This window comes from Macrotis lagotis, chromosome 1 (genome assembly GCF_037893015.1).
Source record: "Macrotis lagotis isolate mMagLag1 chromosome 1, bilby.v1.9.chrom.fasta, whole genome shotgun sequence".
Taxonomy (NCBI): domain Eukaryota; kingdom Metazoa; phylum Chordata; class Mammalia; order Peramelemorphia; family Peramelidae; genus Macrotis; species Macrotis lagotis.
Genome location: NC_133658.1, coordinates 580,622,900 through 580,648,844, shown reverse-complemented (window position 1 = coordinate 580,648,844; position 25,945 = coordinate 580,622,900). Strand labels below are relative to the sequence as shown.

At 35.8% G+C, this 25,945-nt stretch overlaps 1 protein-coding gene across 3 annotated transcripts in view; it reads left to right on the top strand.

Annotated features, from left to right (window-relative positions):
• The window catches only part of HEG1 (heart development protein with EGF like domains 1), a 118,478-nt gene extending 93,021 nt beyond the window's left edge, over positions 1 to 25,457 (top strand). Inside the window, exons 13-18 of one of the 3 annotated variants that reach the window (XR_012474108.1) lie at positions 9,609 to 9,651; positions 9,765 to 9,802; positions 16,050 to 16,137; positions 18,536 to 18,710; positions 24,523 to 24,657; positions 25,092 to 25,178. Coding sequence is in view for 2 of the 3 variants with exons in the window: in XM_074214697.1 (XP_074070798.1) it covers positions 9,609 to 9,651; positions 9,765 to 9,802; positions 16,050 to 16,137; positions 18,536 to 18,710; positions 25,092 to 25,241 (494 nt within the window). In the remaining variant the exon portion in view is untranslated. Of the gene's footprint in view, positions 1 to 9,608; positions 9,652 to 9,764; positions 9,803 to 16,049; positions 16,138 to 16,295; positions 16,408 to 18,535; positions 18,711 to 24,522; positions 24,658 to 25,091 lie in introns of those variants that run through there. The other 2 variants (XM_074214697.1, XM_074214698.1) reach the window with 2 other exon arrangements.
• The last annotated feature ends 488 nt before the right edge of the window (positions 25,458 to 25,945 follow it).

Here is a 25,945-nt window from a genome sequence, read left to right as displayed (position 1 = left end):
ACTCAGACACTTAGTGTCACTTAGCCCTATTTGCTTCAGTTTTTTCATCTTGTAAAATGAACTGGAGAAGGAAGGGCAAACCACTCAAAAACTCCAAAATAGGGTTGCGAAGAGTCAGACACAACTCAACAATAACTATTTTTGCAGAAGTGTGATGGATACTATGGATGAGGAACATGAAAATGTAGCCATACCTTGTTCCTTAGTTTTACTGACCTTCTTTTCTTTTTTTTTAAATTCTTTTTATGAGGGATGACTCCCTGGGGAGAATAGGAAGAGAAGTTTATATTTGGACATGAAGGTAGAACTTAGAGAATCCAAGAGAATCAACAGAAAAATTAGTGAAATGATTAACAACTTTATCCTTGATTTAATTGGATCATTTCTTCAGTGAAATCTTGAGTTCAGCTCCCTAACAGTCTTTCCTTGCAATCAGCAAGGACTTGTAAAAATCTTAAAAGTAGCATAAATATCATTTGCTCAAGTAAATACTCTCATGCTGACATATAAAATCCAAATTTTAAAAAGCTAGTGTTTGAAAGGAGTTTTCAGACACTTATCTATAAAACTGTGGTGTTTCCTTTGTGAGGGATTATTGGATTTAAAGTATTTAAATATATTTCAGTGCCAACCTGAGATCACTTCAGTTCTTCAGGAAAGGCAACTGTGTATGTGGTCCTTGTTATGTTTGTATGTGGAGTCATTTTTAAAGGTTAGAAATTATCTTTTCCTTCCAAAGCAGAAATACATTTTGACTGTGGCACAATTGAAAGGTATATGGGCAGACCAACAGATCCTCATAATCTATTGGCTCAAGGTTAGGTAGCAATAGGGTAACCGGAGTCCAGTGATGGACTAGGAGACAGGAAGACCTGAATTTGAATTCTGCCAAAAATGATTTGTTGTATGACTCAGGGCAGAGTCACTTGACCTTTCTCAGTCTTACTTTCCTCATCTGTAAAATGGGGGTAGTAATACCCTATATCTTAGCAGACCCCAAAGCACTCTACTATACACACACACACACACACACACATATATATATATATATATATATATATATATATATATATATATATATTATATATATGTTAGTAATTATTACTTGGTGAGATGCTTAGCTGGTTTAGGATGACTTCCGATATCAGCCCAGTGACCGTTTTGAGCATCTATGGTGGTGTATAGACATTGTGGCATTATATTACTCACCAGACCACGAAACCTAATAAAAGGACCCATACAAATTAAGAGAGAGAAAAGAAGGGGTGAGAGGAGAAGAGGTTCTGTCGAATGACAGACAGGCAATCCTTCCTTTTCCTAGTTCATCTGACTTAATAAAAAGACATTTCCTGTGCCATCTAAAAAGGCCACTTTGTTCAGCAGGGTCTGTTTCAGAGGGTAAATTGACCTCCACTGAAACCTCTCTGCCTGCTGAGAGATTCCCAGCGGGCCAGAGGAAATGAGGAGGAAGGGCTGACCCCCTACCCCCACCCCTGGGGCAAGTCAGGAACAGAGCAGGATCTGAACATATTTGGTCCTGTTAATAGTGTGCATTGTTTAGTGTTTTTGACAGCAACATTAACCACTCCTATTTTAGTTTTGATCCCGGGTCAGCTATAACTATTTCCTTCCATCTTACAATCGATTCTTCTCAAATCTCACCACTCAAGATGTTGGCCCTGGAAACAACAGAGCAACCAAATAATTACTATAATTATATAAAAAAAAGCAGAAACGGGAAACTTTGCAGAAATATGAAGGATGGGAGGGATCCTAGGAACAGAGGTCTTATATAAAACCTCCACCAACTTCTTGGCTTACTGTCAAGGCAATTGATGTGTCCCTTAAGCAACATTTTTTGTCGATAGTTATTAAATCTGTAGTCATCCTCTGATAATATTGTTCACTAATGGAATGCCAAGCTGCAACAGCCCAACCCGGGTGAGAACCTTTCAGTTGTACTTTGGGTGAGTTTCTAGTGACATCTTCTGGCCATCTGTGTTCAAAAACATTTGGGCATTTCCAAAGTCTCTTCTTAAGGGTGCTTCAAATCAGGGCTCAGAGATTGTTCCAAGGTGACAGTCAAAAGTATTCCTGAGTCATGATAATTTAAAATAAGGTATTTAAGTGTCTTAGAAGTTTCATTTAAAATTAAAATATAGGTCTCCCTAATTATGCATCATCCTTGTTTTTTTCTTTGAAGAATTTTCTAGTAGACTCTGAGTTTAGATTTTTTTTAAAGCAACATTCATCCTTTTTTTCTCACTATGTGATCATCCCATCCATTCCCACCTTCTTTTGGATCCCTACACCTGGTAGGCCATAGTTTAAGAAATAGACTCACTTTTATCACTTGCCCATTCAACATTAGTATCCAGAGTATATCAAAGGGATGACTTTGAAGTAAAAAGAACTGGGTTTAGACTCCAATTCTCTCACATTAGAGTTTGTATAAGCCTCTTATTCTCCCTGAGCCTCATTTCTCTCATCTGTAAAATGAGGGCATTGGACTTCTCAGGTTTAAATTTTGCAGCTCTAAATTTATGCTGTTACAGTTCCATGATACAAAAAAGATGTCTATCTGGGAAATGAAACCTAAAAGGAAAGACTGCAGAATTTGACCTGAAGACCTATGTTGTCAAGTCATTTCAGTCCTGTCTGAGTCTCCTTCACCCCATTTGGGGTTTTCTTAGCAAGAATGCTAGAGTGCTTTGCCATTTCCTTAACACATTTTACAGATGAGGAAACTGGAGCAAATAGGGTTTAGTGACTTGCCCTAATAAGTATCTGAGATCAGATTTGAACTCATGAAGATGAATCTTCTTGACTCCAGGCCCAATGTTCTATCCACTACTCCACCTAGTTGGCCTCTGAAGACTATAAGAGGATTTGGAGGTGGAGAAAGCCTTTGTAAGAGTTATGTCAATAACATTTTTAACCTGTATTGAAGAGTAAAGAGGAGAAATTACTTAGGCAGGTCTAAGAAAAACTTCCTGACAGCTGGAGTGAAAGGTTTATGAGTTGAACTTCATTTTCTTTTTTGCAGAGGTGGAATGGATACTCTGGATGAGGAATATGCAAATATAATCAGACCTGATCAGTTAATTCATTCATTGCTAAGTTTTGCTGATATCTCTTTTTTTTGGTAAATTGTAAAAATTATTTTAATCTTAAATACAAAACAAGAAAGGAAAAAAATGTCATATCATCAGAGAGAATTTCACATAAAGCAATAAATTTCCCTTTTCAAGAAAGTCTATATAATAAATACCACACACTATTTCAAAGTTGCTCAATTTTTTAATTTCGTTTTTGTTTTCTTTTATTCTCTGCTGAGCATTTTTTGCTTTATTTTCCCCTTCTTTCCCCTGCCCTAAAGAAGACTACGATTATATATACACATACTCATATTTATAAACACACTTGCACATGTATATATAAGATTGTACTATTCCAATTTCTACTTGTCTGATCTCTATTCATAGGACCAAGTCTTTCCATATTTTTCTAAAACCACTAGCTCATTATTTCCTACATCACAGCAAGATTCCAATTCAATGACATCCTGACTAAGAGATTGTCCATGAAAGGTTTTTCCTAATTTTCTGCATCCTTTCTATTCTTGGCTATACATTATTTATACCACAAAATTTTAATTTAAAATAATACATTTTACATTTCAACAATGCTCTCACCTTATAATGTAGTTTAAGGTTTGATACTGCTGAATCTACTTCTTTTCCCGCTAATTTCTTTGACATTCCTGACATTTTGTTCTTCCAAATAAACTTTGTCACTATTTTCCTAACCCAGTACAACAATTTTTAAGTAATTTGATTGGGATGGATTGGTAAAATTATCATTTAAAAATTATAGTGACTTTATCTACCCATGAATCATAAATATTACTTCAATTATTTACATATGACTTCATATAAAAAGTGCTTTTTGTTTATCTTTATATAGCTCCTGGGTTTGTTTTGTTAGGTATACTCTTGGATATTTTATACTCTCTAGATATTTTAAATGGTCTAAAACAATATTGAATAATTTTCCTGACCCATAGTGTAGTTTCCTTATTTTTCTCTTTAGATTAAAACAATTTTAGATTTACCTTTGTTTGAGAACTTGATTACTACCACAGCTTTTTTTGCCCATAATAATTTCTACTCCTGCCCTTTATTTTATTTTTGTGTCTATCTCTCATTTTTATTTAGAGTTTCCTGAAAGCAATATATTGTTGAATTCAAAATTTTAATCATTTATCCATTTCTACTTTATGGGCAAATTCATCCTATTCACATTCTAAACTATAATTGTTTGCTATTTATTTTCCTCCTACTTAATTTTCCTCCCTGTCCCCACCCTCCAAATCTCTCCTCACTCCTCTACTTTACTTACACCCACTACCTTGTCTTCCTATTCCTTAACCTACTCACTCATTCAAGAATCCCTCTCTTATCCTCTTCCCCAACCCTATTCTCTTGCTCTCTTATCTCTCTTTAATTTAGAAGACTTTAATACCTTTGTTAGATATATTTGTTGTTCCTTCTTTAATCTGTTCCCCTGGAGAGTAAGATTGCAGCACTATCCATCTCTCCCTTACTAACTTCTTCTGTATTAATTTTTCCTTTTATTCCTCATTTGTATGAAATAATTACTCCTTTTTAACTCTCTCTTCAACTATATTTCTTAAAACCACCCCATCACACTCAGCTCAGCCCAAGTCTTTCTTTCAAACTTATAATAATGGTAACAATCATGAGGACTGATAATATTTTCCAAATGAGAAGTAAACAATTTGACTTTATTAAATCCCTTCTAATGATCTTTAATATTTACCTTCTATTTCTACTGGATGTTTTTGTCAGATTTTCCCATGTTTTGTCACAAATATCCGAAAGTCTTTCAGATCATTAAATATTCATTTTGTTTCATTCACAATAATAACTTTATTGTATTAGTTACCCTTGGTTGTATACCCAACTCTTGCTCCATGAAATATAATATTCTAAGACCCATGGTCCTTCAAGGTAATAGCTTTTAGGTCTTGTGAGATTCTTATTGTAGTTCTGTTGTAGCTCTTATTGTAGCTCTATTGTAGCTCTATTTGAATTGTTTTTGTCTTGTGGCTTCCAATATTTTCTCCTCAACCTGGGAGCTTTGAAACATGGCAGTGATCTTTCTGTGAGTTTTCCTCTTGGGATCTCTTTCAGGTGATGATCAGTGGATTTTTTTTTTCTATTTCTGCTTTGCCTTCTTGTTCTAGAACTTAAGGGCAATTTTCCTTGATAATTTCTTATCATATTTTATTAAGATTCCCTTTTATTCGAATTTTCTAGTAGTCCAACTAATATTCTTCCTTGATCTGTTTTCCAGATCAGTTGTTGTTCGAATAAGATATTTCACATTCTCTTCTATTTTTTCATTGCTTTGGTTTTGTTTTACTGTTTGTTAGTGTCTTAGAATGTCATTAGTTTCTCTTTACCCAATTTAAGTTTTCAAGTAATTATTTTCTTCCTTAAGTTTTTAATTCTCTATTTCAAATAGGTTTGCCTTTCTTTTCAGAATTTTATTGATTTTTTGAATTGCTTTTATTTTTTCTAATTTTTCCTTGTTCTCTCTTATTTTATTTTAAAATTTTTTTTAAGTTCTTCTAAGAACTCTTTTTAGTGCTTGGGATCATTTGATGCTTCTCACTGAAGAAGTAGTAGCTTCTTTAGCTCCAAAATCTTCCTCTGAATATGAACCCAGATCTTCTCTATCCCCCATTAACTAGTGTGGTTGGATTCTTTCTGCTTTGTTTACTCATTTTTATTTTTTGTTTCATTTTATTTTGTTTTTAGCATTTATTAGTGTGGTAAATTTCTAGTCCCCAGGTATAAGGAGTGATGCCCCAAACCTCAGGTCCTTCTTACAGTAATTTTCTGAGGTCTGTTCCAGGGCCCAACTTTGGGCTGTCCTCTCTACTCAGTCACACTGTCCAGCAAATGAACTTTCTCCCTGCAGTCTCTCCAGTAAGTGCAAAGTATATCTGTCCTGGGACTGAAACCAGAGATTGCATGTGTCCACAGTCAGCATGGTCTCTGCCCCTCTGCTGCTGTACTCACCAAGTGTGTGCTAGCCCCTCTTCTGTAGCCACAACCTGGAAAGGGTCTGGTCAACTCAACTGTGCTTGGCATCCTCCACAGTGGAAGGTCCTTTTCCTACTCAGTATTAGATCTCCACATTGTCTGCAAAATGAAAATATCTAAGGCTGACCCCAGTGCTTGTTCTTTGTTGATGCTATAGAGTCAGCCTGAAGGTTTTTGCCTCAGGCTGAGCTTCTATTTTGGAGGTCAAGGCTTTCCTGGGGTCTTCTCAAGTTGTTTTAGGACAATTGCTCTGCCTCAACTTTTATTTATTTCCTCTGCTCTATACTCAGGTGTTCTGTCTTTTTTTTTTTTGTGGTGGAAATTTGGAGAGCCAAAAGTTCTCTGACCTACTCTGCTTTCCCAGAATTCTCTCTGATCTTCTTTTTCTCTCCTCTCTCCCTCTCTCCCTCTCCCTGCCCTCCTTCCTTTCTTTCTCTTTCTTTCTTTGTTTCTTTGTTTCTTTGTTTCTTTGTTTCTTTGTTTCTTTCCTTCTTTCTTTCTTTCTTTCTTTCTTTCTTTCTTTCTTTCTTTCTTTCTTTCTGTCACAAGGATTGACTCTCTAGGGAAGGTAAGAATGGAAGGTTGTATTTAAATATTAAAGTGGTACTGAGAGAACCTGAGAAAATAAACTAAAAAATTAGTGAAACATTTAGCAATTAGTAAAACTGACAGAATATAAAATAAACTCACATAAATCATGAGCATTTCCAAAAATTACTGATAAAATTCATCAGGAAGGGATAAAAAAATCCTTTTAAAATAACTACAAATGAAATTTAATGTTTTTGCTATAAAAATAAAATTTTAAATTAATATTTTATTATTTAGAATAAAAGTGTCACAACACACTTTTTACACAAATACAGATCTAGGGGCGGCTAGGTGGCTTAGTGGATAAAGCACCTGCCTTGGAATCAGGAGTACCTGGGTTCAAATCTGGTCTCAGACACTTAATAATTACCTAGCTGTATGGCCTTGGGCAAACTACTTAACCCAATTTGCCTTGCAAAAACCTAAGAAACAAACAAACAAACAAAAAGTCAAATACAGATCTAAACAATTAGAGGAATATTAATTAGTCACAGAAAAGTTGAACCCATATAATAAAAATGACAATATTCCCTAAATCAATTCACTTTTTAAATGCCATACCAATCAAACTACCAAAGAATTATTTTATAGAACTAGAAAAACATACTATAATTAATCTGGAGGAACAAAAGGCCAAGATATCAAAAAATCAATGGAGGAAAAAAGCAAAGAAAGTTATCCTAGCATTACTAGATCTCAAACTGTACTACTAAGTGGTAATCACCAAAAAGACTCTAGTACTAGATAAGAGTGCAAGAGATTAGATACACATCCTCCCAAAGTAAATGAACACAGTAATTTAGTGTTTGATAAGCTCAAAGATCTGTGTTATTGAGGTTAAAACTCCTTATTCAAATTCTGGGAAAATGAGAAAATAATCTGGCTGGATAAATAAGGTCAAAATTGGTATATGAGTTAGAAATAATGTTATTGTAAACAAATTAGGGGAACTTAGGAAAAAATACTTGTCAGAGCTATGGATAAGTTCATGAAAAGATAAGAGAGGATCATAGGAGATAAAATAGATAAATTTTGTTTACATGAAATTAAGAAATTTTTGCACAAACAAATCCAATGCAGCCAATATTAGAAAGTAGGGAACAATTTTATAGTAAGTTCCTAACAAGGGTATCATTTCTTAAATATATAGAGAGTTGAGCCAAATTTATAAAAATAAAAGCCATTCTCCAATTACTAAAAGGTCAAATGATGTGACCAGGCAGTTTTCTGAAGGCAAAGCTATCAATAGCCATATGAAAACATGCCCTAAATCCATTAATAAGAAGAGAAATGAAAATTAAAACACTTCTGAGATGCTAACTCAGAAATGACCAATTCTGGAGAAGATGTGAAAAAATAGGTATACTAATGCATTTTTGGTGGAGTTGTGAACTGCTCCAACTATTCTGGAGAACAATTTGAACTTATGTCCAAAGGGCTATAAAACCAGCAATACCAATAATAGGTTTGTATCCCATAAAGATCAAAAGGAAAAGGACCTATTCATACAAAAAGTTTTTATAGTAGTTTCTTGTGGTGGAAATGAATTGAAAATTGAGGAAATGCTTATCAATTGGGAAATGGTTGAACAGGTGGTATCTGATTTTGATGGAATCCTATTGTGCTGTAAGAAATGATGATAGTATAACTATAATTCACTGTAAAATACTTAACTACTCTGATCAATGCAATGATTCATGAAAATTCTAAAGGAATTATGATGAAAAATACTATACACTTCCAGAGAGAGAGAGCTGATGAATTCTGAGAACAGATTCAAGCATATATTTTCCACTTTATTTTTCTTATTTAAAAAAAACATAACTAATGTGAAAATGTTTCACATGATTTCATATGTTTAATGGGTATTATATTTCTTGCCATTTCAGTGGATGAGGGAAGGGGTAGAGGGGGAGTGAGAGATTTTGGAAATGAAAAAGAAAAAAGCCATAAAAAAATAGAAGCTGCCATCTGTTCTTCAACAACATAGTGCTTTTAAAAATCAGTCTACCAATGATCCTCCCCCACCCCTAAATTGCAACTGTGAATACCTGTGATTTATTTTTTCTTTAGATCAGAGCATTTCCTTCTTTAAAATTTTATTACTGTTTCCTTGATGATATACTGTGACCCAAGTGCTCTGGCAACAAAGTGCTTTATAAATATATTTTTAAAATATGCAGGGTTTTTTTTTTTTTTGCAAGGCAATGGAATTAAGTGACTAGCCTAAGGCCATACAGTTAGATAATTAAGTGTCTGAGGCTGGATTTGAACTCAGGTCCTCCTGACTCCAGGGCCACTAGCTGCCACCCAATCTGCAAGTTTTTAAAAAATAAAAGTGGTATAAAAACAAAATAAAGCAATAAAAATTTTTCAGAAGAAAATTCTTAAAAAGTTAAAGGGAGGGGCAGTTAGGTGGTGCAGTGGATAGAGCACCGGGCCCTGGGGTCAGGAGGACCTGAGTTCAAATCCAGCCTCAGACACTTAATAATTTTCTAGCTGCATGGCCTTGGGCAAGCTACTTAACCCCATTTGTCTTGCAAAAAAAACCCCTAAAAATAAAAAAAAAGAATGAATGAATAAATAAACATTTTTAAAGCTCTTACTATGTGTCAAATAGTATGCTTAGTTCTGGGAATGCACATTTGTATAAGGGAGAAAAATCTCTGCTCTTAAGGAGCTTATACTCTAAAGAGAAAAGAAAATAGAAAAAAAGTAGCTAAAAAGGAGGTTTAGTTATGAATAAGAATCTTGAGATTCTGGGGAAGATGATAATGCCCATGTGTCCCTATCAATGCTAAAGAATTCAGGTAGTTCTAATGGGAGAGGGCCTTGGATTATGGTGGTGGCAAGCTGCTCATGGATTACTTTCTACTTTTTCAGCATGTGATGATGGATACAGACTTGAAAATGAAACCTGCATGAGGTAGGCTCAAAAATCTCCTTGGATTTTGTTAGATTTATTTCTTCAGAACATTTCTTGAATTATAGCTGCCAGTCCTCCAAAGTCTAAACTAATTTCTCTTTATTGATTTGTAGTTGCCCATTTGGTCTAGGTGGTCTCAACTGTGGAAACCGTAAGTTTATGAAACTCTTTATTTTCCTCTGGTGAGTTAGACATTTTTGGAGGTTATAAGGGATGCTTGACCATAGCTAGGTCAGTAGAAGATGATTACCACTGATTTAAGTGCTTTATTTTTTCAGTAAAGACATTTTTTACAATAGCTTTTTTTTCACTGATGTCTTCTATAGAGCTTCTATGCTGTTTTCTCAAAGAAGGCATTTATTAATCAATTTTAGTGACGTTCTTTTTGTCACTGTGCAAACCCCCAGGTGTTTTATGTCAAAGAAGCCAAGTTACTTGCTAGACCCATAGTTCACAATGTATTCGTAGAACCCCAGGCTTGGGAGTTTTCAGTATCCTTTAAAAATAATTAAATATTCATCCTCCATTTAAACACTTTCAGTGAAAGGAAAATCAATGCTTCCCATTACAGTTAATTCCATTGTTGGATAGCTAATGTTTAGGATGTTCTTTCTTCATTTAGGATTGTTCTTGTCAAAATCTACTTTCTCACTACTCCCCTAAATATTAGTTCTATTCTTTGGAACCAAACAAATCAAATCATTCAGATCTTTTGTTTCACAAGACTTAATTATCATGATGTGTGTGTGTGTGTGTGTGTGTGTGTGTGTGTGTGTGTGTGTGAGAGAGAGAGAGAGAGAGAGAGAGAGAGAGAGAGAGAGACAGAGAGAGAGATCTGGAATGAGATCCCTTAGTTGTGGCTACACAATTACCTAGGGTTGGGAGGTTTGTCAACTCACTTTAACTAAATCTGGACTCTCATTTCTGTACCTATAAAATGAGGGGTGATGTTATTGTATTATCTGTTATCAAAGATCTGTTTAAGTTTGAATATTTTGATTCTGATTCAATCTAGATTTTTTTGTGCATATAAGAGATCTCTCTGCCCATTATGGGTTTTTGTCCTAATAATTTTATAAATTTATAAATCAAATCAGAAATTAAACCCAGGACTCCAATGAATGTCATACTAAATTAAGAATATTTTTATGTGATCATTTTTTGTTCAGAGGCTTTAAGACAGTCTCAAAATTGTAATCAAATTAATTAGCATTCATTTTTCTAAGAACATTTCTGTGATGTGACATCAGCTATTTCAGTAGAATTAAAATGTGCTTTACCTGCCTATGTGATACTTGTAAAGAGCTCCTCAAGTACTGACATGATTTGATCTATCCTTATTTATTTCTTAACATTCTGTATTACATTAAACAAGAATTTCTCTCCTTTAAAAAGCCTTTCAGTTTTATTAATAATAATAATACTTATTTGGAGAATTATTTTTAACTTTTTTCTCTTAAACTATTATCTTTGCATCAGTTCATGAAAGTCTTTCCATGTTTTTCAATATTCTTCATACTCATAATTTTTAATAGCACAGCAGTACTCTATTACATTTATGTACCAGTTTGTTTAACAATTTCCCAGTCTTTGAGCATCTATTATGTTTCCAGTTTCTGTCATATTCACTAAATTTTCAAAATTAATTTCTAATCTCCTTGACTTATGTATCATCAAGGTTGCATATTTATACATGTCCATTTTTTTAAAAGGATTTCAGTTGTATTAAGATGCCTTTCATTTCCTTCTAGTTCAATATAATATGCAAACCATTTAGAAGATAGCTACAATACCAGAGGTAGAAGGAAAGGGCCTTAGAGCATAATTACAACAGCCATCAACATGAGTTTTGGAACCTTTCTTCATTAAAGCCTATGAATAGGGGGTGGCTAGGTGGCACAGTGGATAGTCAAGAGTACCTGGGTTCAAATCCGGTCTCAGACACTTAATAATTACCTAGGTATGTGGCCTTGGGCAAGTCACTTAACCCCATTGCCTTGGAAAAAAACCTTAAAAAAAGCCTATGAATGTAGAATTTTTTATAAAATGAGAATTAGTGCATTAACAAATTTGTTTTTTTTTTAATTTCCCCAGATAAAGTGAGGTAAAGGAGTGCTACTAGAAACATATATGTACCAGGAAGTAACATGTTATTCGAGGTAGAAACAGCAGGATAAATCACCAACTACAAAAGCACTGAAGTAGGGGACCATTTAGTGATGGGGCATATGTAAATGTACATACCTAACTAGGGCTCCAGTGATGCCTTAAAGTCATCACTATATTTCTGCCAGGTATGATGGGTGAATTTCATAATTATGGCTGAATGATGAAAATAATTTGAAATGCTATTATATATGTAAACATGCATAGAATTAATATTGTTGTTTTTAAATTTTTATTGATATCTTGGTATTATACTACCTACAATTTTCTAGTGTTTCCTTCTGTATCAACATTCCTCTCCATAAGGGAACTACTCCTTGTAATGAAGAATAAAAAAGAGGTAGAAAAACAGTTGAGCAAAACTGATTAACATTGAAAAGACTTTTTATATATAGATTTCCCTGTCATAATTCCCCCACCTTTGGGAAAAAAGGGGGGAGTGACATTTTCATATCTCTTCTTCATGAGACAAGTTTAGTCATTATAAGTATATAACACGCATTTTTGTTTTCTCCATTTACTTGTGGCTTTTATATATCTTGGACCATTTAATGATATTATAGTACATAGAACACTGGGCCTGGAGTCAGGAAGACTCATCTTCCTTAGTTCAAATCCAAGCTAGGTGTGTAATCTTGACCAAATCACTTCACCCTGTTTGCCTCAGTTTCCTCATCTGTAAAATGAACTGGAGAAGGAAATGGCAAAATATTCTAGTATCTTTGCCTAGAAAACTCCAAAAAGGGTCATGAAGAGTCAGACATGACTAAACAGCAAACAAAATTGTATATGTTGTTTTCCTGGTTCTGCTTATATCACTTTGTCTAAGTTCCTCATCTCCCCATGCTTCTCTGCATTCTTATGGAGCAGTAATATTCCATTACATTTATGTACAACTTTTAACTCCTGTCCCAATCTGTGGGCATCCATTTTACTTCCAATATTCTATTTCTACAAAAGCATATACTTCAGAAACATGAGGCTATCTTCATTTGAAGAAGAAAAGCAAACCCTTTTGAGTAGTCTATAGTTTCTTTCCCCCCTTTGGATTATGTCATTACTGTCTTTAGCTCTCCTATAGAAGGTGGAGGTTTAACTTGAATGTGTAAGTAGTGTTGGGTGACCCTGGATCATCAACTGCTATTACAAAATATATTTTTAAAGTACTTAGCTGAACCTCGTGCTCTGTGAGGATTTAGGTTATGATTTTGATAATTAGTGAAATAATTTTCAGTTTATCTAAAGCACTCAATAGTGACTGTATATTGTCCAACCCCTGAAAAATATTTCTACCTCTAGGAAAACTTTTGCTGGTTCCCTTTTTAAAGTTTCTTAAGTAGATAACTTTTTATGAATTCTTATTCCAGTAAATAAGGCTTAACCTAGAATACTGGATTGGAATCCAAGAATTCCAGTGTTCTTTCCTCTCCCTAACAAGGACTCCCTGGGAAACCTGGATCTCCTCACTTAAAATTTTTTTTTGGCAAGGCATTGAGGTTAAGTGGCTTGCCCAAGGTCACACATCTAGGTAATTAGTAAGTGTCTGAGGTCATATTTGAACTCAGGTCCTCCTGACTCCAGAGTTGGTGCCCCTATCTAGTACACCACATAGCTGCCCCTCCTCACTTGATCTTAAGCCAGGAACAACAATGTTCTTTCAGGTCAATTTTTCCACTAAGGCAAAAGTATCAAGGACCAAGAAAAGAGAGATTTCTGAAGAGGAGCAGTTGATCAATAATCAACCAATTTGTAAAATGTCAGGAAAAAGTGAGTACCAAGAGAAGACCACCAGATTTGATAAGAAGTCACAGGTAGATTTAGAGAAAGCAATTTCAGTAGAGTGGTAGGGTAGAAACCAAATCATAAGAAAGTGGATGTAGGGCATGGAATTGGGAACATTAACAATATATCCCAAATTCAAAAATTTGGACAGTGAAAGAGTTTAGTGAGGTGGGAAGGATGAGATAATAGAGAGGGAGAGAGGAAAAGAGCAAAGAAGAAAACTATAGCCAGGGGTTCATAACTTGGCAACCATGAACTTTAAAAAAAATACCTTTATAATTATTTCAATATAATTAACAATATAATGTATTTGATTTTGTTCATTTAAAAGCATTATTCTGAGATTCATAGATTTCATCAGACTTCTTGAAGATCCATGACACACCAAAAGGGGTAGGAATCCCTGTGATAACTGGAAGAGGTAGCAGGGTTGTGACTTAGGACAAGGGAGACTGTGCCTTTTTGAACTCAGAAGGGAAGGACAGTATGGAGTAAAGATTAATGTGTTCAAAGAGGGAAAACGTGGTGGTAATAGTAGCAAACATTTATATAATAGTTTTAGGTTTAGAAAACACTTTACATACATTAAGTCATTTGATTTCCACCACACCACCATTATGAGGTATATTCTATGCTTATTCCTGTTTTACAGATGAGGAATGACATGTTAAAGTGACTTGCCTATGGCCACAGAGCTAGTAGGTCCCTGAGGCAGGATTTGAACTCAGGTCTTCACAACTCCCATGTCTGGTTATTGCTGTACCCATTACAGCTCTCTAATTGAGGGAACAAGATCAGACTGGGGACATAATGCATGTGTGAAGAAGGGAGGAACCCTGGAGAAGAGAAATAGCTTTCCTGAAGCTAAAAAGCATTTAGGGAATTGTAGATAGAAATATATTGAGGTGGAATAACTAGAACATTACCCAGTTCTGTGTGAACTCAAAAATAGGTTATCTACTGAAAGGGTGGATGATGGAAGTTTTTTTTTTGTATCATATATTTTTGTTTAATGTAAAACAGCAGCTCTCAAGTTATGGTCCAGGGTCCAGTGGATAAACTCCCTTTTAGGGGAGTTGTGAGGTCAAGATTATTTTTATAATATTATTAAGATGTATTTCTAGCATATATTTATAACTTTTAAAAACTATATTATGATATTAACATATATTTAGATTATTATATTTTACTATATCACATGTAATATATTACATTAAATCATATATTATTCAATTAGTATATGTTATATAATTATATGGAAAATAATATTCATAACTATATTTTATCATTATAATAAATTGCATAAGCATAGCATATATTATTACATTAGATTCTATAATATATTACATATAATCTAAAAGTTTAAAGATACCAAGACCAAAAAGATTGAGAACTGATGATATAAAAATGGGTACTGGACTTATTAAAAATCAATAAATCAAATCCTTGCTAATTATCAAAATCTTGTGTGTGATGACCAGCAAGTCACCTCATCTCTCTGGATCTAAACCTTCTTGTCCATAAAATTAGTATAATAATGTTTCTGTTACCAGTGTCAGGGGCTCTTATGTAGCTCCCTTGAGATCAAATTTTTTAATTGATCTGAACCTGAAAAGGACCTCCTGAATCGTCTTTTAAAAATGAAGAAGTAAAGGGACAGGGACCATACATTGATTTCATTGATATGGCAAATTCTTGGATGAGAAAAATCCCTTTACCAGAGCAGATAGGGACTTTGCCACTTACAGTCTCAGTTTCTGAAAGGGTTGAGAGGATAAATACTTTTGTTCAGGGTCACACAGTCAGAACCATGATGTAAATCTGGTCTTATTGAACAAATAAAACTAATGTAGCTGAGATTAAAAAACAAAACAAAAAAGGGGAGGATACAGAAATTCTTTGCAACAAATTTCTCTGATATAACTCTCATTTCTAATTTGTATAAGGAACTGGCTCAGATTTATAATAAGAAGCATTGCACAATGGATCAATATTCAAAGTAACTGGACAAAGTTCTCAAGAGAAGAAAAAAAGACTATAAATGCATATATACACATAGACACATACATATTCACATGTGCATATGCGTTTTATGTGTGTGTATAGATATAGAAATTGTATCTATGTCTATATGCATATATAGCTTCATATACATATATACATGCATATATATATGTGTATGTGTGTGTGTGTGTGTGTGTGTGTGTGTGTGTGTGTGTGTATGTAAATCTATTTATATTGCCTTGAACCTGTACTTCCCTGATTCAGGAGCCTTCTATTACACTACTACACCATGCTGCTTCTCATACATACATACATGCATGCATACATACACTTTGTACTTTTATACTTTTTTGGTAACTTTTCTGTTTTATAAATGTATTGTGTACTTGTAAAGTCTTGTCCTTAGTATAGTTATTGACAACATTGAATATTTCCTATATATTTAGCTTATCAGCTTATCACCGTGGTGATTGCAGCTGCTGGAGGTGGGCTCCTTCTCATCCTGGGAATCGCACTGATTGTTACCTGCTGCCGGTGAGTACCTGGAGTGCAGGTTTTTAAGTCCTTTGCTTTTGGGCTCACTACAACAATGGTGATGATAGCTTGGATAGATTATGGCATAGGGTTGTAAGCCATGATCATCTATGATGATCTATTCAATTAATCAGTAAACTTTATTAAATGCCTCCTAGGTATCTGACATTGCAATAAGAGCTGAGGATACATAAAGAGATAAAAGACAGTCCCTGTCCTCAAGGAACTTTTCACCTAAAGGGAAGATACATGTAAACATAAATATACACAGTAAGTTGTATACAGGATAAATAGAAAATAACTAAGAGGGGTTGGGGAATGCTTCTTGTAAAAAAGAAGTCAGTAGTTGTAGTGGAGAAGGGAGAGTATTCCTGGCATCGGGGACCATGTCACTGCCATTCCAGGGGATCAGTGTCACTGGATTGAAGAGTAGATATAGGGGAGTAAGAGACTAGAGGGGAAAATTCTAGCTTGAGATGTAAGAGGAAATTATGGCAGGGAATATTAAGAATTTAAGAGAGTATGAACCAACCAAGTACTTAGAAGTCTCCTTCCCACCTACTAGAATTTCTTGAAGGAAATGGTGAGCTCTCCCTCAGCACTGCCTACTGGAGATTAGTCCCACCATTTCTTGGAAGCCTGTCTGGTACTTTCAGTCATTTGTCAGTTTTTACTAAATTCCCTTTCTTATGTCAAAGGTCACTTAGATGAGTGAAAATGAAAGAGAGGATTCTAGGGCTGTGACCTAGAAGGCTAAATATAGGCTAATCAAAAAGAAAATAGGGGCAGCTAGGTGATGCAGTGGATAGAGCACCGGCCCTGGAGTCAGGAGTACCCGAGTTCAAATTCGGCATCAGACATTTAATAATTACCTAGCTGTGTGGCCTTGGGCAAGCCACTTAACCCCATTGCCTAGCAAAAAACTATAAATAAATAAAAAAATAAAAACATGTTTTAGAGAAATATCATTATCCTTGGAAAAAACTGGCAAATTTCCCTTATTGAAAGGATGGATGATTAATCATTTTGAGACTCAGGCTGCCCTACCCAATAGGGAATTGTGACAGAGCTCAGTGGTATGTTGGATGCTGGGTTTTATGACCCAGGCTTCAGTACAGATAACTTTCCAGGTCTTTCCCAGGAAAAAAAATGGACTGGAATGAACTTCTGCTCAAAGATCATTTAAATCTCCTAACCTTAGCTCTTAGATAGGCTGAATGAACTTGTTAACAACTACTAAGGGAGGAAGATTCTAGGAATGCCTTAGCAGAGAGCTGAGTTTTCCAGTTAATAATAGTGAAACTATTTTACAGGTGTGCTAAATAAACATACAACTTTTATAGTTTTATGTGATATCAATTTTATTACTTGAAAGGCAAAGTGAGGGGTGTGGTCTAGATAATCCTCCCTGAAATGCTTTCAGTTTTGTTTTTTTTTACTTCCCACCTCTACTCAACAAACAGTCATCATCACTCCCCAACCTACACCTGCACCATATGTAGAATGGGGATGATATCTATCTTGTACACCTCAAAAGGTTGTTCTGAGATAGAGGTTGTTCATTAATATAGTGAACTCATGTATTATAAAAAAATCTACAGGTTCTCATGTATTTTATAGCTTTAGAGAGAATGTAGGGGACAAAGGGAATGAGCCTTTATTAAGTACTTATTAAATACTGAACTCTATGCTAAGGACTTTACAAATATTATCTCATTTGATCCTCATAATAATCCTGGGAAATAGTATCTATTATTAACCTCATTTTATAGTTGAGGAAACTGGGCCACCCAGAAGTTAAGAGACTTGCCCAAGATCACCCAACTAGGGAGTGTATGAAGTTGGATTTGAATTCAATTTTTTCCTGACTGTAGGCTCTTTTCTAGCTGCATAGAACCATGAGAAGTTAAATGACTTGTCCAGGACCACACAGACAGAATCTGTCAGAGGCAGAATTTGAACTCAAGTATCCCTGGTTTCAAGACTGGTTCTCTATCCACTAGGTCAGGCTGCTAATCTGTTTTGATATTCATTAGATATTCTATGTGAAAGCACTTTGTAAACCACAGAGCACAGCCTACATGTATAACAGTATTATTGATGAAGCTATATGTCATAGAAAATGGTACACATCGTGTGGTGTTGGGAAACACTATATATTTAAAATCTCAAATTAGTACAAAGATGTACCTTCATTTCTGAAATTGGATTAACTAAGCATATGTGATTCTTCACTTGTAGTTATCGGACTATTGTTTGAAAAAATGGGCTCACTTCTCCAAAAACAATACGGTAGATTTCTCAATGTATTTCACAAGTGATATGTGGTACTTTTATCTCAAAACTCCTTTAACTGAAGTTATTTGACTTACTTGGTGTTATCTTTTTCCTTCCACAGAAAGAATAAAAATGACATAAGCAAACTCATCTTCAAAAGTGGTGATTTCCAAATGTCCCCCTACGCTGAGTACCCCAAGAACCCTCGATCGCAGGAATGGGGCCGGGAGGCCATTGAAATGCACGAAAATGGAAGTACTAAGAATCTCCTCCAGATGACTGATGTTTATTATTCTGTATGTATTCATAAGCTGGGAACAAACTCCTGTTAGCTTGGTTCAAGTTTAGAGTGGTTGGGTCTGTCCCATGTCACTACCTCATGTTTCAGTTCTTTTGGGATTTTTTTAGGCAGAATATAAACATCACTGTTATAAGAAGGAGGAGGAGAAAATGGCACCATTGGACTCACATTTTCATGCTTTTAGAATTAATTTGAATATGGTTTATTTGTATAATAGGGACTGTAGTTGGAGATTGCAATGTATATATCTATGCAGCATACGCATTTGTAAGATATTGTGTTCCCTCTCTCTTCCTTTCCCTTCCTCCTCTCTCTCTCTTTCCTTTCTTCCTCCCTTCCTTTCCCTCTCTCCTCCCTTCCCTTTTCTCTTCTCTCCCCTTCCCCAAACTCCCTAAATCCCTTTGATGAGGACTGAACAGGTTAGTTGAACAATTTTTGTTTCCATTTTAGGATCATAAAATTATAGATTTAGAACTAGGAGGAATGTTAGAGGCTATTGAGTCCAGTTTCCTCATTTGAAATATAATGAAACTGAGACCTAGAAAGGTTAAAGTGCCTTGGCCAGGGTCACACAGATAGTAAGTGATTGAGGTACAATTTGAACCCAGGTCTATCTGACTTTGAATCCAGTACCCTATCCACAGTTAATGGCTGTTTCCAGTGCTTAAATCACCTTTATTTGAAAAGTCTTTTATGAGAAGTTAGCCTGTGTTTTATGACCATTCTGTGTTTGCTTCTCCAGCAAAGTCCAACTCTGGGCTTAAGTAAGGAGGTTTCAGAAGACAATATGGTTGAATTGGAAGTAAGGAGAAACTGCATTCTAGACCCAGCTCTGTCTGTGTTAGCTGTGTGGTCATGTGAAATATCTGGATTTTAGTCTCCTCTTTTTTGAAATTAGGTGGGGGAATCACAAATGTCTATGAGCCCTTCCAACTCTATGACTCTGTGATATGAATAATGACAAGGAGCTATTTAACAAGCAGCCGCTTTGTCATCCTACTTTACGGTAGGATGGGCCCTTCCTACTTTACAAATTCGTTCTTACGCCCGGGTGTTGAGTGCTTTGGTTTCCCTTTTGAACATGAATTTGAAATTTCCTAGAGGACAGAAAGATTGTACTATCAGCACTGATATCATTAGCAAAAATAAACATTGCTCAAAGCAGTTTAGAAGTTCATGTTCTCAGAGGAGCATAGACTTAGAGATGAGGTGCTAGAAATTAAGTAGCCAATCAAGCCACAAGCACTTATTAATTACCTACTCTGTACAAAGTTCTGAGGAAACAAGAAAAACAGTGAAATACTCTCAGCCCTCAAGGAGTTTATAGTTTGTAGGAGGGAAATGTATGTATTTGCCTACAAATATGCCAATGTATCCCTACCTGGAAAAACCCTCACTTAATCCTTCCATCCCCATTTGTATCCTATTTCTCTTCTGCCCTTTTAACTAAACTCCTCAAAATGACTATCTAAAATAGGTGCCTCTGCTTTCTCTCCTCTATCTTTTTTTTTAACCCCATACAGTCTGGCTTCTGACCTTATCATTCTACTGAAACAATTCCCAAGCTACCAACAGTCATTTAGTTGTCAGATGCAAAGGGTTTTTTCCCCTCTATCCTCATTCTTCTTGCCCTCTACAGTCTATGGCACTGTTGATCACTCTTTCCTTCTTGATACTCCTTTCTCTTTAGGATTTTGTATGCAACTCTCCTCTGGTTCTCTTCCTACCTATCTGACTGCTACTTCTCTGTCTCCTTTGCTGGATGCTCCTCCACATCATGTCCTCCACCTGCAGGTGGCCCTCAGCCTTCTCCCTGGATCCTATTCTCTTCTCCCTCTCTGCACTATGCTTCACTTAATGATCTTATCAGCTCCCATGGATTTAATTATCCTCTTTATGCTGATGATTCTCAAATCTATTTTTCCTGCTTTAATCTCCTTGTTGACATCCATTTTCCTTTCAGATCTCCCAAACTGGATGTCTAGTAGAAATCTTAAACCCAATATGTCAAAAAATAGAACTCATTATCTTTCCCCCTAAATCCTACTCTACCCCACTCCTGCCTCCTATCTTCCCTCTTATGATGGAAGACACCTTCCTAGTCCCTCAGGCTCACAATCTAAGAATCAAACAGGATTCCTCACTCTCGGTCAGCTCCCAATATATGGATAATGCCTGTCGATTTCACCTTTGCAATGTCTCTCCAATACAGCCCCTTCTCTCTCTGGCACTGCCACCACTCTGGGGCAGTCCCTCATTACCTCACATATGGATAACTGCAATAGCCAGCTGGTGAATCTGTCTGCCTCAAGTCTCTTCCCATTCCAATCCATCCTCCATTCAGTCACTAATTTCCCTAAAATGAAGATCTTATCATGTCATCCCCACTCACTAAACTCCAGTAGCTTCCTGTTATCTCCAGAATCAAATACAAATCATTCTGTTTGGCATTCAAAGCCCTTCATCTAGACCCCTTTTACCTTTCCAGTCTTCTTACATCTTAATTTCTGATATGTACTCTGATTCAGTAACACTGGCCTCCTGGTTGTTTCACTCTATCTCTTGACTTCATATATAAAACTTGCTTTGTGTATATTTGTTTACATGCTGACCCCTGTTAGATTGTAAGCTTCTTGAGGGTAGGAACTGTTTTTTGTTTCTTTTTTGTAGCCCCAGTCCTTAGCAAAGCCACTGGCACATAGTAGGCACTTACTCATGTTTACTGAATTGAATAATGAAATGAATAAAAAAGGACATAAGCCTTTATCTATCTTTCTTTCTATCTATCTATCATCTGTCTGTCTCTTGATCTATCTCCCTACCTTCCTATATATTTATTTTTTCTTTTGGAGGCAAATGGGGTTAAGTGACTTGCCCAGGGTCACATAGGTAGTATGTGTCTGAGGCAGATTTGAACTCAGGTACTGACATAAATATTTATAAAGTCCTTATTATGTGATTAGACACTGTGCTAAGTTCTTTGCAAACAATATGTCATTTGATACTCAAAATAACCCTAGGAGGTAAGTGCTATTATTCCCACTTTACAGTTGAGGAAACTGAGGCAAACAGGCGAAGTGACTTCTCCAAGGTTACACAACTAATAAGTATCAGAAACTGGATTTGAACTCAAGTCTTCCTGATTGCAAATCCAGTGCTCTATCCATTGTGTGATAGCATCTACAGATACATGATGATTGATAATGATGAGAGAGAGAGAGAGAGAGAGAGACAGACAGACAGACAGACAGACAGACAGACAGACAGAGACAACTTAATTTTAGAGGAGAGATTACTTACTCCTGGGGGAATGGAGTGGAGAGAAGATTCATAGAAGGTGGCACTTGAACCTTGTCATGAAGGGAATCTAAGAGATGGAGCAGATAATCTGTTTCAGTCATGGGGAGAACCACTATAAAAGTATTAAGACTGAACAACATCATGCATGAGGAATAAATGGCAAGAAGGTCAGTTTAACTGGGTGGCAAGTATAGGAAGGAATATATTGTTTCAGAAAACTAGATGGTAGATTAGGGCCAGGTTGAAGTTGTTAAGTAGCAGAAGAGTTTGTATTTGGTCCTAGAGGCAATAGCTAGCCATTGGAGTTTAATTGAATGTGGGGGAGGGGAGTGATATGATAAGCCTACATTTTAGAAACATTTATCATCTGTGTGAAGGGTCATTTGGAGCAAGGAGAGACTTGAGGCAGGGAAACTTGGACTCTTCAGGTTGAAGTCTAAAGGGCCTGAGAAAAGGAGGGGACCAAAATAGATTCTGTTGTGCAGCTACTTTCTTTTTACAGTTGAGGAAACTGAAGCTGAGGAGATTGTCAAAAGCTGCACTGAGATTTAGAGAAAGAGCCAGAATTCACACCCAGGTCCTCTGATCTCCAAATCGGATTCTCTTTTCACTGTACCATTCGATATGAAGGGAAAATGCTTCAGTAGAGTGGCATGCCCATCCCCCATCTTTGGTTGGTATTAAAAACTGTACTAAAAAGATTCCAAGACTCCGTTCCACTCTGGCTGCTCTTCATTCTAGAGCGTGCTACTTAATAGTCATTTTGCAATGTGCTGTATGAAATAGGAAATAAATACCATTCACAGAACATCAGAGTTGAAAATTAAATTCTATGCATGGTATAGCTAGAGGCAAAAGATAACAGTAATGAAACCTTGCCCCTCTAGGCTCTTAATACTACCCAGTAATTCATTCCAAAGGTCAAATTCCTGCAGTTGCTATGGAAATAATTATGAGGGTTCAGACTTTGGTCGGGAGGGAATAATTTCCTGTATCTAGAGAACTATTTGTTTTGATGAATTATTTTTAAAAGTTAGAATGCCCTCTTGGAGGGAAAAAACTAAATAGGGTAAAGTAGAATATAGTGGTAGAATTATTTCTAGATTTCAAATTTCCTTTAAAATTTTTCAAATAATTGCTTCTCAGCCTTTTGGCTAGGATCAAGTGTAAAAATTTTCAAATTAATATTTTAGTGATACTTTCAAAAAATTAGTATCACTTCCCCACAGCAAAATATATAGAAATATATCTTCTCAAGATAGATTTATGTATATGTAGTAATAATTTTATACATTCTTATGTATATATACATAAAAATAAATATCTGTAAATCTGGGATAGATTTATGTATATCTATAGATTAGATAGATAGATACCTAATTTTGGAGGGGACTTTACTCTTCAGGGGCATCTCTTTCTGTCTCTCTGTCCATCTCTCTCTCTCTCTCTCTCTCTCTCTCTCTCTCTCTCTCTCTCTCTATATATATATATATATATATATATATATATATATGTATATATATATGTATATATAGCTAGTGAGCTAGCTAGCTATCTGTCTGTCTCTCTCTCCTGCTGCTCTTTTGCTCTAACTTACCTCAGTGGTGTTCAAACAGCTTGATCATCATTGTAAAGTTAGAACTAATTCATCTGCATGCTACCATGACAATGAATTTAGAGTTACTATAAACAGATTATAAACATTAACAGTCAAAAATGTAAAAGATTTACGGCCCTCTACAGTAATCTTAGCAATGATAAGAATTTAAACCATCAGTATTGTACTAATAGTACTCATATCAATCATAGGATGATGTCTACACTTTGTGGTTTCTAGCACAAATGAATCATTTACATTGAATGTTCTTTATTGTCCTCTCCTCAGATACAGAACCAGCTTCCTGACTCATTCTGAAGAGATAATTTACAGTGGCAAAAAAAAAAAAAAAGGGAATGGGGATAGAGGGAGCAGATGTAAAGAGCAGATGTAGTCTGTGTGATTTTTGTCCTTAAAAAGGATGATAAAAGACAGCCAGAAAATCACTAGTTCATTAAAAAAGAAACACAGATCTCTCTCTTGGTTTTTCGTCTTATCTTTCCCAATTAGTTTATCTCTACACTTCATTTATTTGAGTCTCAGTTTCCCCTTCTGGAGAATGATTTAAGGTATTCCTTTAAGTAGGAAGGCAGCATGATAGAATGGATAGAGAATCAGCCAGGAAAATGTGAGTTCAAATGTCACACATTTGGCTGTGTGATCCTGGGCATGATACCTTACCTCTCAGTGTCCTAGGCAACCAACTCTCTAAGACTTCAAATTGTAGAGAGAGAGCTGTCTTTTTTGTGGGTAGATAGTTTCCTCACCTGGGAAATCATGGGTCCAGCCCTTACACTAAACATGGTGTCATGTCGCACATCTGCCTACACCAATGCTTTTCCTAAAGGTACTTTGCCAGCGATAGTTGTGTTTAAAGATGCTAATGTTATTGTCACCTCAATATTATCAGGAGAACTGCATGGTGTACCAGGAGAACAGTGCGGTATAGTGGGAAAGCCCTGGATTTGGAGTCAGAAGACCTGGATTTGAGTCCCATCTCTACCACTAACTAACCATGGGACCTTGGGCAAGTCTCTTAAATCCTGTGAGCCTCAGTTTCCTCATCACTAAACTGACTAGAACGCTATTTGCATTAAGTAAATCATAGGATTATTGTGAGGATCTTTTGAGCTAAATACTTAATCATGTATACATGGAAGCATTTTTTAACTTGTAAAGTGCTGTGTCAATTTATGGTATAATTCCATTTTAAAAATGGAAGAACTGAGACATGGAGGGAGTAGATATCTTGTTGGAGATGTTGGCTTTGGGGACATGGTAGAGAAGAATCCCCATTTCTAGCTCCCTGCCCTGCACGTTGTTACTACCTTGTCTTCCCAATGAATTTCATAATGTGCAAAATTAAATGTTTGGAATAATTTGAATACTGAATTTAAATTCAAGAATAAAAAAAATAATTCCTCTCTTTCTCTTTTTTTCTCTTTCAATCTTTTTTTTTTTTTTTTTTGGTTGACCTAGCCCACAAACGTCAGGAATCCAGAACTTGAACGAAATGGTCTTTACCCTACCTACACTGGCTTGCCAGGATCTCGACATTCATGCATTTTCCCTGGACAATATAATCCTTCTTTCATCAGTGATGAGAGCAGGAGAAGAGACTACTTTTAACCCCATGAGACGGTGCATAGCCACTGTCATTCTGTGTTATTTACACATGAATTCTACCTACTCAAGGAACAGAACCAGGAAGACACCCCGAATACTTGCTGCTTCGCAGACCATTCAAAAAGCTGAAGGTTACATGGCAGACAAGGGTTGGGACAGAAGACTTAAAGATGGCAAAGACTGAAAGGAATTGCTCTATTACAGGCTGCTCTTTCTTTATTCTTCAGTGTTCATATTTGTTACTGTGAAATGTGATAATGGGACAGTAAGAACAGATTAGCTTTAAGTGACATGTCATGGATGCTACCACTAGGGATGAGTGTAAATGGTTCAGTGTCATTTCAGAGACCCAGTTGTAGCTCAGTTTAGACTTTAGTGATTTGGGTGATTGTTGTTTTTTAAAATTCATTTTACCAAACTCAACTTGAGATTATTCCAAAATGGAATTTTAACCATTTTGGACAGCTTCATTGTATGTTATTATTGAATGGTCACCTTGCGGCAAAGTATTGACTGATTTGAATTTATTTATAACCATAATTAGTCTTCCTCAGTGCCTATGTGCTGAACAATGAGTGTGTTCTGATCACACACAGTGAGTGCCCTGAGGCACTAGAGAAATCTTGGAGTAATGTATAATCTTCTAATATGCTTCTAGATCTTATTCTGTAGTTTTGAGCCAAACAGAAAATGAGCTGTGAGCCCAG